The 17,464-nt window shown below is 35.2% G+C and overlaps 1 protein-coding gene across 1 annotated transcript in view; it reads right to left on the minus strand.

Moving 5' to 3' along the window:
- The window catches only part of LOC136035996 (dynein axonemal heavy chain 5-like), a 261,598-nt gene that overhangs the window by 242,005 nt on the left and 2,129 nt on the right, over positions 1-17,464 (minus strand). Inside the window, exons 2-3 of the mRNA XM_065717914.1 lie at positions 6,207-6,408; positions 1,997-2,232 (exon numbers count right to left, since the gene is read on the minus strand). Of these exons, the coding sequence (XP_065573986.1) occupies positions 1,997-2,232; positions 6,207-6,408 (438 nt within the window). The remainder of the gene's footprint in view (positions 1-1,996; positions 2,233-6,206; positions 6,409-17,464) is intronic.

Here is a 17,464-nt window from a genome sequence, read left to right on the forward strand (position 1 = left end):
AGAGCTTCTGATTACCAATGCAATGAACTCTCTCCAAAGTTAATAAGACCACGCTTTCTATAAAACCGTATATTGCCCCAGGGCATAACTCACAACCTTTGGCCTAACGGCTGGGGGGATTTGTTACGCTCAAAGACACAATTTCCTTGCTTTTCAAATACGCTGAAAAAATGGCTATCTGAAAATTTTGATTGCATTGTTTTCGAAACAATGGACGTCAAGATGAGGGAGTATTCGCCCTCTGATCATTCTTGACTAATAGAAAGGGCACTAGTCCTCTCAATTCCCAATAGAACGAGCCTTTTTTAAAGTTTCTACGACAACGCTTTCTATAATTGGCTTACGTGCCACAATGGCGTAACTTAAGACCTTAGCACTGAGGACTGTGTGAGGGAGGGTGGTTGTCATCCTCAAAAACATATTTTCCGGACCCTTCAACTAAATCGAACAATAGCTATTTCAAAATGTTGATCGGAAGTGTTTGGGCAAACGAAGGGCGTGGGGTAGCATTCTCCCTCCGATCACTTTTTACTATTAAAAAGGGCACTAGCACTCTTAATTTCGAATGATATGAGACCTCTTTTGAAGCTTTTACAGCGACTCTTTCTGTAAAAACCTTATATGCCCCCAGGGCATAGCTGAAAACCTTCGCCCTGAGGACTGGGCGAGGGGTTCCATTCTCAACGACCGGATTTTCGAGCCTTTCAACCACGTTGAACAAATGGCTATCTCAAAATCTGATTGGATGTGTTTGGGGAAATGGTGGGCGTGGAAGGGGAGTTAGTTGCCCTCCAATCACTTTTGACTATTAAAGAAGGCACTGGTTCTCTCAATTTCCAATCGAATAAGCCTTTTTTGAAGTTTTTATGACAACATTTCTATAAAAAAATTATATGCCTCCTAGGCATGGCTAAAAACATTTGCCCTGAGGGCTGAAGGGGGGTGTTACCCACAAATACGTAAAAAATCTTTCCTACTATGTTTAACAAAATGGCTATCTCAAAATTTTGATTAGAATTGTTTGGGGAACTGGTGGGCGTGGGAGGGGGGTTATTTACCCTCCAATCAGTTTTGACTGTTAAAAAGGGCGCTAGCCCCTTCAATTTTCAATCGAATGAGTCCATTTTGAAGTTTATGCGACAATTTCTTCGATACGAAGTGCCCCAGTCTAAAACCAAAATAACAAAAAAAAATCGTTATTTAAAAAAAAAAAATGCCAACATTGTTCTTTACATAGACAACACTATTGTGCTGCCCATCGCAATTTTTTTTATCATTATTATAATAAAATAATTATAATTATAAAATAATTATAAAATAATTATAATTATGAATTATAATTATAATTATACATTATATAATAATAATTATAAAATAATATTAATAATATTATTAATAATAATAATAATTATAATAAAATAATAATATAATTTATAATTATAAATAAATTATAATAATAAAAAACATTATTATTATTATAAGGTATGGGACATACATTTATGTTTTGTATATATGTGTGAATTATAATGAAAATATAAGATATAATGTAGACCTAAGTTCAACAAAAATGACAAAAAATTAGCGTTTTACAGTCTCAAATGATAATACAACAATTTTTAACTACCCTTTTAACTACTACTACCAACTACTTTCCCAGTTCATTGTTTTAATTTATTCTCCTAAACTGCCATTATTCGGAAGAAAATATCTAAAATACTTAAGTAAAATTGAGATTGAATACTGACAGCTACCCACTTAATGTGTATTTATTTTAATGGCAACATAAAATATAATATTCAAAAAACTTATCTACAAAAATGTGGAACGAGGAGGCGTCACCTAAGAACAGCTTTTGCTGGAAGTGCGCCCATTAAAAAATTTAGATCCTAAAAATATTGATTTATAAAAGAAACTAATAAAAAGCATCACTTAGGATAAAAGAGCATTTACAATACATAAGTTGACGTTCACTATCTACATGATTAAATAGGCTTACCTCAATGGGAGCTATTGCAATATCAGCATCAGCCTCATGATTTCTCAATTCTTTTAGCAGGTCCATTGCAGCTTTAGTGCCTTCGAGCCCAGCATAATCATTTTCCAACTTTCTTTCTAGGGATTTACAGAGGGACCATAAAGCATCTCCTTCAACTTTTACTTTCTCTCGCAATGCTTCTCCGAAAATATATCGTCGGGAGGATATCTCGCTCATTAACTGTTGCTTCAGTACATCTAAATTTTTTTGAATAAACATAATTTATTTAAATTTGCTATTTTATCTGTTACTGGCAGGCTACTGTCTCACTAAAACTAACTTACTGACGTTGTTTCCATTTTTCACCGATTTCCAGTGTCCGATTCAATCAGAGAATATACTTTGGGACAATTAAAACTCAGGTGGCAACACTGTTAGCATTGAAAGTGTAAAAATTCCAAACAAAGTAATATCACCAGAGAAAGTAAAAATGAAATTCAATTGTTTAAATTGTTTGAGTTGGAACTTAAAAGCATAATGTGTCTCTAAAATAAAATAAAAAAACAGGAAATTTACATTGAACATAGCCTCTATGTGCAGCTCTTCGGTTCTTGGTAGCAGCAGGGACATATTTAAGAAAAGACATGTGAGAGGAAAATCAGCAAAAAAAAAGAAAGTAAAACATATTTTTTTAGAAAAAAAAGTGTCGTCAAATTCATCTATTTTGTTTTGCTTATTTAGTCTGACGATTCAACATTGAAACCCTGGCGAAAATAGTGTACTCATTTATAAAGTTTACAATAAAAAATAAAAAAAACAAGAGAGATATTAAAAAATTGTGATTTTCAGGTATGAATGCACCAAGGAACAAGGAAAAAAAATCCAGAGAAAAAATGTATTTATCTTAAGGTTCTTGGTACTTAGGTATAGTACTGAACAATGTGGCGTCTTTCTTGTATCAAATAAAAAAAAAGTTTTTCAACTTAAAGTAAGGAGCAACATTACAACTTATACAAACAGAAACTATTTTGTATCCGAGAAGAACTACCCCTCCTCTGCATCTCCATCATTACATTAAAGTATTTCAGTGCTATAAAAAGCTTCTTATTTCAATTAAATGGCCCTTGCATTTCAGGAGTCGTTCTTAAAGAATAAGGAAAAAAGTAAAACTTTAGCGTCAAGAGCCAGGGGTTTTGGAGGAGGCACACCCCTCATATACGGAACAATTCTTGTTAGTTTTAAGTTTCAATGTTGTTCCTTACTTACAGCAGAAAAATTTGTTCCTTTTCAGATAATTTTTGACTCGCAGCCAAATTCTCCTGCGTAAATTCTTCCGTGGAAATATTTCTCCCAGTGGAAAATTTTCACTCTGGGAAATCCCCCCCCCCCGAAAAATTCCCTACCTAAAAATCTCCGCATATGTCCAAAAAAAAATACTATATTTAAACAATGTATAAAATGCATAAACTACAGTCTTTTTCCCAGGGGCCGTAGAGCCAAATCATACCCACAGGGTTAGTTATTTGGCCTTTCAACAATACTGAACCAAACATCTATCTCAAAATTTTATTCGGATATGTTTGAGGAAAAAAAGGGCACAGGGGGTATGCCTAGTTACCCTCCAATCTTTTTGAGTACTGAAATAGAGCACTAGAACTTTCCATTTTCGATCAATGAATACTCTCCCGATCTTTAAAGATCATTCCTTCGATACCTTCACCCCAGAGGAAAAAAGAACCAAAAAATAAACACGTGATCTTTCTTCTGCCAAAAAAATATAAATTCCACATTTTTCCAGATAGGAGCTTGAAATCTCTGCCATAGGTTTCTCTCTATGTTGAATATGATGGTGTGTTTTCCAAGAGGATTCTTTGAAATTTTGGTTGTGTTTCCCCTAATATTTTGAAAATAAGGCAAATTTCCTCATATTTGTAGCTTTGATGCGTATCGTTAAACTAAAGTCCAAACTCAGCTGTAACAACACACTGCAGAACTCGAAATGAAATTCCAGACATTATATTTTGCAGAAGTATCTCAATATTAATCAAAAAAAAAGAAGAAGAAGAGCATTTTGGGAGTAACACACTTCAGGGCAGGAATTTGATTTTTGTGATGGAATTATACAAAAACGCCTATATTCTAATCCAAATAAGAAGAAGAAGAAGAGAATATTGAGGTTCTCTAGTGGTACAGTGGGTTCAATATGAGCTTTATAATAAGGGACCCAGAGTTTAATCTGAGCATTATCATTACATTGCAGGGCTCAGAATTTGATTCCGGTTATTAGATTATGTAAAACCGTCTCCATATTAATTAAAACAATAAGAAGAAGAAGAAGAGAATATTGAAGGATTTCAAACTCAGCTGCAGGAGGACGCTACGGGGATCGGAAATTCATTCCAGTGACGAGATTAAGCGAAAACGTCGCCATATTATCCAAAAAAAAGAATAAAAAGGTTAGAACATTAAGATTGATATGTGAGAATACGCTTTCTCATAAACTCTTCCAGAACACTTTCAACTTCGAAAGTCATGATTGAGAAAGTCTGGCTTCAACACTCTGACCTCAACTTTTCTGACTGTAACAGTCCTTTCATTGTATTGTTGTTAGTTAAAATATTGTTGCCAATTTTTTTGCGCTTGACGCACAATGAACTCCTAAACGATTGAGGAATGAAAATGTTAAAATAATAACAGACAGAAGACAAAGTGATAAAAAAAATAAAATAAGAAAAAGCTTTAATTTCACTTTTTGTGAATTAAAGGGGTCTTATTTAATCGCTTTCCATTTAATAACAACATAGCTTCCAGTTGAAAGGTTCCGAAAGCAATAGCTAAATAAAAAGCTTGTAGTAACAAAATGGCACACGAACACCACATAACTTGCACATAATCTTAAATTTTGCATGAGGATAAATGCAAAATTTTAAATTACACAGAAAAGGATATCTATCAGACGTTCTTTGCATTAAGTCAAAATATTATTTTTAAAAACCGTTACGATTCATGATGTGATTCCCGATGTCTTTTCTAAAATTATAATGAACCCCATAAAAAAGTAACTACCGTAATCACGTTCTTTTTTTCTAGGCCATAATAACAAATTACACGAAAAAGAAAAAAAAATATTGAAAATAGTAAGACGCCAACAAAAATATATAATATGTTACTCAGGTTACGCGAACTTCGGTTCCATCTTGAACTTTGTAAATAGAAGGAACATACGTAGACAGAATTCATCAATCAGCTTAGCCTGCGAATTTTGTCCTTAAAATTAATATAATCCAGTTTACGATTTTTGGTCATTTATTTTCTTACGATAAAGATGGGGCTGTAAGTTCATTTTATTACCTCTTTAAAGTAGTGTCTAGGTAACCTACTCCAAGTAACTGTCTTTTTTCCATCCTCAGCTCGTTGGTTTCTTTGTCATTAAACATTCTAATATTTTTGACCCGCATAGGCTCAACTTCAGAAAATCTGTCTTACATTGACTTAACCTTTTTTCAATAGACTAAACTTTAGAAACAGAAAAGTTATCAGCTTGGGTCTGAAGGAAAAATAGATATATTAGTTATAATAACAATTCATTGCAGTACCATACAGCCTGAAGTCAACTCAGCAGCACATGCCCCTCCTCTACCCGCATCTGTTCAAAGCTCGAGTCCTTAATAAAACGTTTCCATGTAGAGACAATGGTTTGCTTAGCACAGGTACCGATCCAAGGCCGTATCCAGGACAGAGTTAGGGGGTTTGACCCCTTGAAATGTTGTGCAACTCGTAAATACATAACAAAAATTCATATAAACAAAATTTTTATATGTTTCTTATGTTTTTCTGTGACCCCCCCCCCCATTTCCAAAAAAGAATATTCTGGATACGTCTCTGTACCGATTTCCCAATTGTCTGCATTCGGCCAGGAGTGTGAAATGTGGTAAGGGGTAAATCGTTCATGGCTTCCCGTGTTTTCTTCCAGATTTCTCCAGACATCTGTTTGGGGCTGGGTAGACTCTGGCTGAGCTTAGACAGTCACACCACTGACTGACCTCTATTCCATACCAAACAATAGGCGACACTAGGACTCAAACCTTTTCCCTTAAGGAATAAGGTTTTCAAATCCAGCTAATAAAACACTCAGCTAGTACGGCTGAACCCTTTAACCCTCCCATGAAGTTCCTGTTACCCTTGAATAAAACGTTTTTAGTTTTTTTGGAACGAAAGTAAATGAAAATACCTGTAAACACTGACAAACCGCCATATCGAAGCTCACTTGGAGATTCTGCTATTATTTCACCAAGATCACGAAGACGCAAAAACTCGTCTTCATAGTCCCAGACGCTTGGAGATTTAGCTATAAATTCGGATAAAACGACAGATTTGTCGGTTTGCCAAAGTTCTTTTAGTGCTTCCCATTTTTGGAATGCATCCACATATACCTAAAGAGCATATATCCTTAGTTTCTCAATACTTAAAAACACAAATTAATACATAACATCTACATTATAGTAAATAGTTTCACTGAGTACGATTCAAATGAGGGCTAGAGCACAATCATGTAACTTTAGTTTGCGATTCAAATTCTACAACATTAAAAAATATAGTTAAAAAATCTAAGCTATGATAGCTTCATATCCTAAAAAATTTCAAACTTTAGCGTAAAGAGCGAGGTATTGACGAGGGGAAGAACCCCCCCCCCTATACGTAAGAATTTCTGTTCCTTTTGAGTTTTAATATTGCTCCTTACTTTCAGTTGAAAAAGCATTGTTTTTTTTTTATTTAATCAAATAAAAAACAAGTTTTTTCAACTGAAAGTACAAAGCAGCATTAAAACTCAATATGAACAGAAATTGCCGTGTACGAAGAGGTTGCCCACCTCTATACCATGCTCTTTAGGCTAAGCTTTTTAACACTTTCATGAAAGCTTACTATTCTAATTAAACGGCCCTTGTGTTTCAGGAGTCATTCTTGAAACATACGAACAAACCGTTAAACTTTAGCGTAAAGAGCAAGGTATTGAGGAGGGGGCAAATATAAATAAAACATAATAAAATTCAGGGATACAGGATTTATCTTTTCAACAATTATTAGCCTATCCACTTAAATACGAAATAAGCAACTTATGTAGATTTTTTATTTATTTATTTATTTTCTTTATTTCCCTAAAAAAATGAGGAGTACGCTACAATATAATATAAAGAAAAGACAAGTGATAACACTTACAATCAAAACGTATCAAATACTGATCAAACACTTAAAAAGAGAAGAAAAAAAAGATACAAAATCACTTGCTAAATAGTTTAGCCTATAAATCATCAAGAGCCAGAACTGTTACTAAAAAACGGAAATAAATTGTGGCCTAAAAGGTTAATTTTCGCCTTATCTTCAAATGTTTTATTTTTTTCTTTATACAGACTACAGGATACTTCACTTTAAGTTTTAAAACAATCTCAATGTTACTAAAAGAAAGGGGGAAACCAAGTAAAAATTTACAAAATTTAAAATAAGAAACTTTAATGGGTGAAAGATCAGAAGGTCTGAAATTACGGAAGAGGACGGACGGGAACAATACCTGAAGCAGAGCAATAGCGCTATACATACGACCAAGGACGTCCCGACGGTAAAAACCCCGAAACGAATTAAAAGACCAAATGCCTTGCGTAGTTTCATTTGAACATGCTGAACCAGGACTGGTTTAGAATCTCTCTTTTCGAAGAAGCATAAGGTAATCCCAAATAAGTGACTATTGGCAAAGACTGAAAAATAACACCATTGCCGCAATCGAGAGTCGCCCTGACATTATCCTCTAAACAATTTACAACAAAAAATTGACATTTTTCAAAACTGATAGAAAGGCCCAATGCGTTTAAACAATTAATTAAAATATTAAAATTAGAAACAAGACTAGAGTTGGACCGGCTTAGACGATAACATCATCAGCACATGCAATGTAAGACAGATTTCCAGATAATGAAACAAAAGAGCAGGAAAGAGAATTAAGGGCAGTAGCTAAACATGAATTAAATATATAAGGAGAAATAATTCCTCCTTGTCTAATTCCTCTACCCACTTGAATTAATTTGGACTGAGACGAAGACGAATCCGGACAAATACGGATCTTTAATCCATAATACCAAGAGCGAAGGACTCGAATGACAGCTAGGGGCAATCCAGCATGGATTAAAGCGAGCAGTGCAATTGCATGAGAAATGTTATCAAAGGCCCCTTTGATATCAATCAAGAGGGCGTATAGCGGTTGACCAGAGATTCTCGCTTCTTCAATAACTTTGCTGAAAGATGCATGGCGTGGTCACATCCCAAACCTCTCTTGAAACCAACTTGATTAGAGCCAGCGTTAAGAATTTCAAGAAGATCCTTCAAACACAACTCAAACACTTTCCCGATCATAGAACCCCTAGTAATTGGCCTCCAGGAACTACAAGATGACAAGTCTTTTTTCCCGCTCTTAGGAATAGGCTTAACAATGCCAATATAGAATGACGATGGTACTAAACCAGTAATAAATAAAAGGTTGAAAAATTCCAGTAGAGTAATAAGAAAAGAAGAAGGAGCAAGTTTAAGGTGATTAGCAAATACGCCATCATGATCCTTAGCCGACTGCGCCTTTAACGTTTTGATTACTCTACGTAACATATCCTCAGAAATCCTGTGATCAGTTGAAAAATTCTTCAACCTTTCATCTAATTGCAACACAACACTGTTAGAATTGTGCGAAGTCGACAACATAGAAAAATAATTTTCCCACTATTTTAGCGATGGTGTGGAATTAGTATCAGGCATGTTAGTCCGCCTATTGCCTCGGAGAACATTCCAAAGGAGATTCTTGTCCTTGTCGTTATCAATGTTTGAAGAAGCTTCTTCTATGATCAGGTTATTATGACGACGGAGCTCCGCTTGGAATTCGGCCTTTCTCTTTTTCATTAGCAAAAAAGCTGGATGCGAGTCTCTAGGCTTACCAAGCGCCCGCCATTCCCAATACGCTTGTTTTGCCGCCTTATTAGAATTTACCAAAAAAGGATTGAGGCTCCAAAAAGGTTTCTGCGCGCCCAATCTTATCCTATTAGTAGGAAAAACTGCCAGAGCACCATAGTTTAAGCAGTAGATTAATTCAAAATAAAGACAATTAATAGTCAAAGAGGGATTACTCTCCATTGAATCCAAACTATCAGGAATAAAAACTTTATCAATTAAAGTCCCAACTCTTTCTTGGTAAAGCGGTTTAAAATTTGGATTCCAATCAATCCGATCAAAAAATTTAGGAAGCTTATTACCAGAAAAACGAACTGGGGAAGGACGAGGAGGCAAAGGGGGTAAAAGGAACTGAAGCGGCATGTGGTCACTAACGGGAAAATCTTCGATTACAATAACCACAGGCAAAGGATCACTTGGGTTAGAAGAAAAAACATGATCAATATTAGTTGTACTACCACTCCAATGAATATAAGTAAAATCCTGGGACTTCGGTAAAACAGAAAAATTAGAAAGACAAGATGATAAAATTGTACCCCTTTCATTTGCTATGTTTTGATTACAGTTAAAATCATTTAAAATATAAGTACGCAAATTTGACTGTAAACTAGAGACCAAACGACTAAGATTAAAACAGCATTGAGTAAACGCATCAAAAGAAATATCATCATGGTAATCAGTGGAAAAATAACAATTAATTAAAACTACGTTTGAAAAACTACATCCTAAAAAATTTGTATCAATTGCTAGAATAGTTGCATTAAGAGACTTGGGTAAAATAGTAGCTAAACCACCGGAGGGACGCCCATCAGTCGGTGTAGTGGGAACAGCAAAAATATCATGCTGAGTAGACAAACTAGAAAGCAGATTTAACGAATGATCAAGGAGGTGGTGTTCTTGAAGACATAATAACGATGATTTTTCATTAAAAAAACTATGGAGTACAGGTAATTTCCCTAACACACCATTTGAAGTAAAGGATGTAACACGAAGTAATACATTCATTTACAAAACGTCTTTAAAATCGGACATCTAAAGCTGTAAACTGGATGATAATTCGAGCCACAACTGGCGCATTTAACTGGCGCTTGACATGGAGAGTCTTCAGTCGAAATGTGATTACCGCTACATCAGGCACATTTGAAACATTCAGATTTACATTGATTTTGAACATGGTTAAAACTTTAACATTTAAAACAACGCCAAGGCTGAATACGATCACGTTCCACTCGGAAAAGCTCATAACCGAATTTGATGCCATGTGTGATGTAAACATGCAAGTATTCTTCTGTTTGAAAAATAACTCTTACAGTTTGCGATTTTCCTAGCCGATTAAACTCGATTATACCCGGAAAGTCCAATGCATAGGCACTAACATCAAAATCAATGTCCACACTCCTTATAATTCCAAAAAATCGCCGAGGCTTGGAAGTTATTATGCTTTCAGGAAAATTCACCTTTAGATCACAACTGAGCTTCGATGCATCTTGACATGGTACCGATACCATAACACTATCCTTAGTCGTTTTAAAATAACGAATATTTGCACACCCTGTCTTATCAAATACTTTCTTGTGGTAGACAGGATCCTTCAGTAGGAGAGTGGGTGGGTTTTTTATCACTATGGTCTCTATTGGGACAGTCTTGAGTGGGAGAGGCGGCCATTCATGGTGGGGCACAGTGGGGGGATTGAGATCAAGATCATTGCCAGGAATTTTTTTTCTCTAAATTAGATTCGATACGCTCAATAGAAGACAGTGTTTTTTCAAGCTTTCGGGAATAGTCATAAACAATTTTATCAAGCCGGGCGCTGATGTCAGGCTTTAATACTGGACATTCATTAAAGCTCCGTGTGACGATTACAGGCCATATGAACTGTTTCGAATCAAGTTCTATGATAACACGCATTATGTCCGAGGTAGTAGTCTTTTCAGCTGTTTTTCCTCTTCTTTCTTGCAATCTACCAGCTTTACGACACAGACATGCGAGCAGCGTTTTTGCTACATTCAACTCCTCTAAACGATAGAATCCTGCCATTGCGTTAGATATTTCATCAACACTTATTCCGGCTTTCAACGAGTCAAGAGCGAAGAATAATATCGAATTAACTAAGACATGCGAAATTCCTGTCTCTGACACAAAAGTCTTATCAAAATCGCATGCATCGAGTGGCTGGCTTGTGACGTCAGATATATTGTCACTTGGATATACTTTAGTGGAATGGTTATTTGGTCTTGAAATAGACTGAACTGACAAGTCCACGCCTCGGCTGCATGAATTTTCAGCTACAAAATTGGTATTAGAGGAATGGATTTTTGACTGCTGATTATCAGGGATATACAGGGATTATTATTAGAGATGCAAGATCCATGAACTTCATCATTATTTGAACAGATTAAGCAAATCCAATTCGGTTTTTTCTTTACGCTCAGTTGGGGAAATGCCTGCACACTATGGGTGAAACATCTCGAGACATTTTGTGCATTGCAGGGGGATCCCCTTGCCACAAGATTGACCACAACCAGGAAAAAAAATATTGACATTTCCCACTCCTTAGGTCTGGGGTTATATAAGCAAGGCCAAAAAAAATAGAATCGCCTTTAGCGCTCCATTAAGCTTATCATGCAATAAAATCCTTCAGGTTAAACTTGGGTAAATTTATAGTAAACAGTATTACTGACTTTCGTATAAAGTGAATATACCATTCGATGCCTTTTTTTATGCTCTTTACAAATATAATAATCGCTTCTACCGGAAATTCAGATTTAGCACTTTTTGACCTCTTAAAAATGACCTAATTGTGGGGTACAAAAAGGCTTAAAACATTGGTCTCAGACTTTAAAACATTGGACTCAAAACTTACCGTTTCATTATGAAATCCATTTTCTTAATGTTATATCAAACAGTTCGTGGTAATGAACTGTAGTAAGGAGCGACTCGGCTCAATAGTAACCAAAACTCTAAAAAATGGAATTTTCATACCAATACCTACATCAAAAGAATCGCATTTTAATGCTGATTTTAAGTATATAAGTTTTATCAAGTTTAGTCTTACCCATCAAAAGTTACGAGCCTGAGAAAATTTGCCTTATTTTAGAAAATGGTGGGAAACAACCTCTAAAAGTCATAGAATCCTAAAGAAAATCACACCATCAGATTCAGCGTATCAGAGAACCCTATTGTAGAAGTTTCAAGCTGATATCTACAAAAATGTGGAAGTTTGTATTTTCTGCCAGAAGCCAGATCACGGATGCGTGTTTATTTGTTTGTTTGTTTTTGTTTTGTTTTTTTTTCCCAGGGGTGATCGTATCGACCAAGTGGTCCTTGAATGTTGCGAAAGAGCTCATTCTAACGGAAATGAAAAGTTCTAGTGCCCTTTAAAGTGACCAAAAAATGGAGGGCACCTAGGCCCCCTCCCACGCTAATTATTTTTCCAAAGTCAACGGATCAAAATTCTGAGATAGCCATTTTATTCAGCGTAGTCGAAAAACCTTGTAACTATGTCTTTGGGGACGACTTACTCCCCCACAGTCCCCGTGGGAGGGGCTAAAAGTTACAAACTTTGACCAGTGCTTACATTTAGTAATGGTTATTGGGAAGTGTACAGACGTTTTCAGGGGATCTTTTGGTTGGGGGAGGGGTTGAGAAGAGGGGTATATGTTTGGGGAACTTTCCATCGAGGAATATGTCATGGGGGAAGAAAATTTCCATGAAGGGAGCGCAGGAATTTCTAGCATTATTTACGCATATGAGGGGCTAACCTCCTCCTAATACCTCGCTCTTTACGCTAAAGTATTTTTAGTAATGTCAGCTATTTATTCTACGGCTTTTGTGATTCAGGGGTCATTCTTAATGAACTGGGACGAAATTGAAGCTTTAGTGTAAAGAGCGAGGTACTGACGAGGGGGTGAACTCCCTCATATATGTAATAAAAACATGAGAGTACAGAAGTTCGTTACGTAAGCTAATTTATAAGTTATGTATATTTGTATATCTTTTACTAATAAAAATATTCGTAAGAAATTAAAAGTTCTAGTTGCCTTTTTAAGTAACTAAAAAATCGGAGGGCAATTAGGCTTCCTCCCCCACTCCTTTTTTCTCAAAGTCATTCGATCAAAACTATGAGAAAGCCATTTAGCCAAAAAAAATATGCAAATTTCGTTTTAATTATTCCTCTGCGGAGAGCCAAAATCAAAACATGCATTGATTCAAAAACGTTCAGAAATTAAATAAAAAAAAAACAAGTTTTTTTCTAACTGAAAGTAAGGAGCGACATTAAAACTTAAAACGAACAGAAATTACTTCATATATGAAAAGGGCTGCTTCCTCATCAATGTCCCGCTCTTTACGCTAAAATTTTTACTGTTTTAAAAAGAAGAGTTGAGAGAAAGAGTCAAACTTTAGCGTAAAGAGCGGGACATTGATGAGGAAGCAGCCCCTTTCATATACGAAGTAATTTCTGTCCGTTTTAAGTTTTAATGTCGCTCCTTACTTTCAGTTAAAAAAACTTGTTTTTTTTATTTAATGAAGCTTAGGGACAAAACATTTTCTAAAGCCAATGGAAAAAGTATGTCAATTAAAGTAAAAGTATAGCACTAATTTTCCACGATTAAATTGGATAAATAAATTTTATCAATGTTATGGCGTTTTCCGAGATTTCCTTGTCGCCGAAATTTCAATTAAAGCATGCGTTTTCGGTCGTTTTTTACAAAATTACATAAAAAAAAACCAGTTTTTTTAACTGAAAGTAAGGAGCGACATTAAAACTTAAAACGAACAGAAATTACTCCGTATATAAAATGGGTTGTCCCCTCCGCAATCCCTCGCTCTTTACGCTAAAGCTTTTAATTGTTTTAAAAAGTAGAATTGTGGCAAAGGGTCAAACTTTAGCGTAAAGAGCGAGGGATTGCGGAGGGGACAACCCATTTCATATACGGAGTAATTTCTGTTCGTTTTAAGTTTTAATGTCGCTCCTTACTTTCAGTTAAAAAAACTAGTTTTTTTATGTAATTTCTGAACGTTTTGAATTAATGAATGTTTGATTTTGGCTCTCAAAATATAAATTATTAAAATGAAATTTGCATATTAATTCCTTTTTTGGCTAAATGGCTTTCTCTTAGTTTTGATCAGACGATTTTGAGAAATAAGGGATGGGAAAGGAGGCCTAGTTGCCAAGCAATTTTTCGGTTACATAAAAAGGCAACTATAAATTTTTATTTTTAACGAATTTTTCTATTAGTAAAAAATATACGTAACTTAAGAATTATCTTACTTAACAAACTTTTATATTCTTTAATTTCTATTATGTATATGAGAGGGTTTGTACCCTTGTTAATACCTCGTTCTTTACACTAAATCGTAAGTTTTGTCCCAATTCTTTAAGAATGACCCCTGAATCAGAAAGGCCGTAGAATAAATAGTTGAAATTACTAAAAATACTATAGCATAAAGAGCGAGGTATTTATCTCCTCCTAAATACCTCGCTCTTTATGCTAAAGTATTTTTAGAACCCCTCATATGTGTAATAATCTCTGATCGTTTTAAGTTTCAATGCTACGCTTTACTTTCAATTGAAAAAAACTTTTCCATGTTTATTTTTTCATTGTTTTTATAGTAATTTTAGAAAATCCTTCGCCCTTTTCATTGAATTTCTGTTCCCCCATGACATATTTCTCCATAGAAAGATCCTCCTACATAGCCCCTCCCCTCAACCCCACCCCCAAAACCAAAAAAATCCCCTGAAACCGACTGTACACTTCCCAATAACCATTATTATATGTAAACACTGGTTGAAGTTTGTAACTTGCAGCCCCTCCCCCAGGGACTTTGGGGGAGTAAGTCATTCCCAAAAACATAGTTATTATGGTTTTTGACTATGCGGAACAAAATGGCTATCTCAAAATTTTGATCTGTTGACTTTGGAGAAAACATGAGCGTGGGAGGGGGCTTAGGTGCCCTCCAATTTTTTTGGTCACATAAAAAGGGCACTAGAACTTTTCATTTCCGTTAGAATGAGCCCTCTTGCGACATTCTAGGACCACTTGGTCGATACGATGACCCCTGGGAAAAAAATAAAAAATAAACACGCACCCGTGATTTGTCTTCTGGCAAAAAATACGAAATTCCACATTTTTGTAGATAGGACCTTGAAAATTTTCCTACAGGTTTCTCTGATACGCCGAATGCCATGGTGTGATTTTCGTGAAGATTCTGTGACTTTTAGGGGGTGTTTCCCCCTATTTTCTAAAATAAGGCAAATTTTCTCAGGCTCGTAACTTTTGACGACAAAGACTAAATTTGATGAAACTTACATATTTAAAATCAGTATGAAAATGTGATTCTTTTGATGTATATTTTAGCATCAAAATTCCGTTTTTTAGAGTTTTGTTTACTGTTGAGCCGGGTTGCTCCTTACTACAGTTCGTTACCACGAACTGTTTGATAATAGGATATTTGAAATCGCAAATCTGTAATAGCTTAGAAACAAATTTGGGCTATATATTTGCACATCAGGGAGGTGGGGGTAAAGCATAGCATATATTAAATACGTAAACTAACCATTGCTGTATTTAATATAGGTAAATTTGTAGCAAACAGTATAACCGGCATTTGCAATAGCCGGCTTTCAAATTTTCGACCAAAAACGCTTGCTTTTATTTAAAATTCGATGTCAATGAAGAAGAAAACGTCATAACATTGGAAAAGTTTATTTATCCAAATTAATGTTGGAAAATCAGTGATTGTGGATTATATAACATTAAAAAAGTGGATTTATAATGAAACAGTAAGATTTGAGATCAATGTTATAAGGTATTTAAGGTTTGAGACCAATTTTCTTAGCCTTTTTTATACCCCATATTTAGGTCATTTTTTAAGAGGTCAAAAAGTGCTTAAATCTGAATTTCCGTTAGAAGCGATTATTATATTTGTAAAGAGCATAAAAAAGGCATCGAGTGGAACATTCACTTTATACAAAAGCCAGTAATACTGTTTGCTATAAATTTACCCCTCGCCACAAGATCGACCACAACCAGGACAAATAAATATTGACATTTCTCACTCCTTAGGTCTGGGGTTAAATAAGCAAGGCAAAAAAAAATCGCTTTAGCGCTCCATTAAGCTTATAATGCAATAAAATCCTTCAGGTTAAACTTTCAACACAGTACGTCTATGCGGTACGGACACTCAGATCTTCAAAACCAAAGGGGTGTGTGACTATCCCCCGTTAACAGAATTTAGTCGAGCGAAAAATGAATCTATTCAATTCAGGTCAAATACACTAATCCGCTCATATAGTTATATAAATTTAGTCACACTAAAGTAGACCGATTTTAATCATAGTTCAAAAATATCCAATTCAAACCAAATCCTTTTACTTTGAACTCTGAATCAATATGATGCAGTTATTTGAGATGTTCTCATTTTGAAAGCTAGTTCAGTACTGACAAGCTAGTACTGACAAGGAGTTTAACATAGATGATGCAAGTGTGTCTAATAAGTCGAGGATAGCCAAGTTATTCAGAAGGCATGAATAATAGAATTCCTGAGTTTCCTTTAAAAGGCGTCAATGTTTTGTATATTTATATATAATCCAAAATATCTATGACAAAGTTTCTTTTTAGTTTTATTAAATTTTGAGCAGCTTTCACCTAGGCTTTTCCCCCAGAGATGTGGGGGGGGGGGGTTATGTTATCCCTAACGCCATAGCTATAGAATTTTTCAAAATACGTTGAACAAAATGGTTAACTCAAATTTGGATCGGACGAGTTTGGGAAAAAGGGGCGTGGGAGGGGGGCTAGTTGCCTTCCAATCTTTTTGGTCAATCAAAAAAGGTACTAGAAACTTTAAATTCCGTTCGATTGCACCCTCTCATGACGTTCTAAGACCATTATTTTGATACAATCGCCCCTTGGGAAAAAAAAAAAATAAATAAATAAACACGCCTCAAGTATCATCCACTGTTCTTCTTTCAAAATATGGAAAATTACACATTTGTGTGTGTGTAATACGTTTATATAGGAGCTTGATACTTTTACAGTAGGATCTGATACACTGAATCTCATGGTGTGATTTTCAGTAAGAGTCCTTGACTTCTGGGGTGTATTTTCCCCCTTTTTCTAAAATCAAGACAATTTCCTCTGGCTCGTAGCTTTTGACGGATGACATTAAACTTGATGAATCTTATATATTTGGAATCATCATAATAAGAAAATTCTTTTGATGTATCTATTGATATCAATGCTCCGTATTTTAGAGTTTCCGTTACTGTTGAGCGGAGTCACTTCTTATTTACAGTTGGTTACCAAAAAGTTTGATATAAAGGTGAAGAGCAGAATTTTTTTTTTTTTTAATTTATCTCAAAATAAGATTTTTATTTTATAACGATGTATTTCTCAGTTCAATCTCGCTAGCACTAGCAGCCAAGAGTCAATCGCGATCCTTTGGGGAGGGAGTAAGCTACCGTTTAGCAACATAAGGTCAATAAGATCTTAATTTAGGCGATTT

This window comes from Artemia franciscana, chromosome 15, assembly GCF_032884065.1.
Source record: "Artemia franciscana chromosome 15, ASM3288406v1, whole genome shotgun sequence".
NCBI classification, from domain to species: Eukaryota; Metazoa; Arthropoda; class Branchiopoda; order Anostraca; family Artemiidae; genus Artemia; species Artemia franciscana.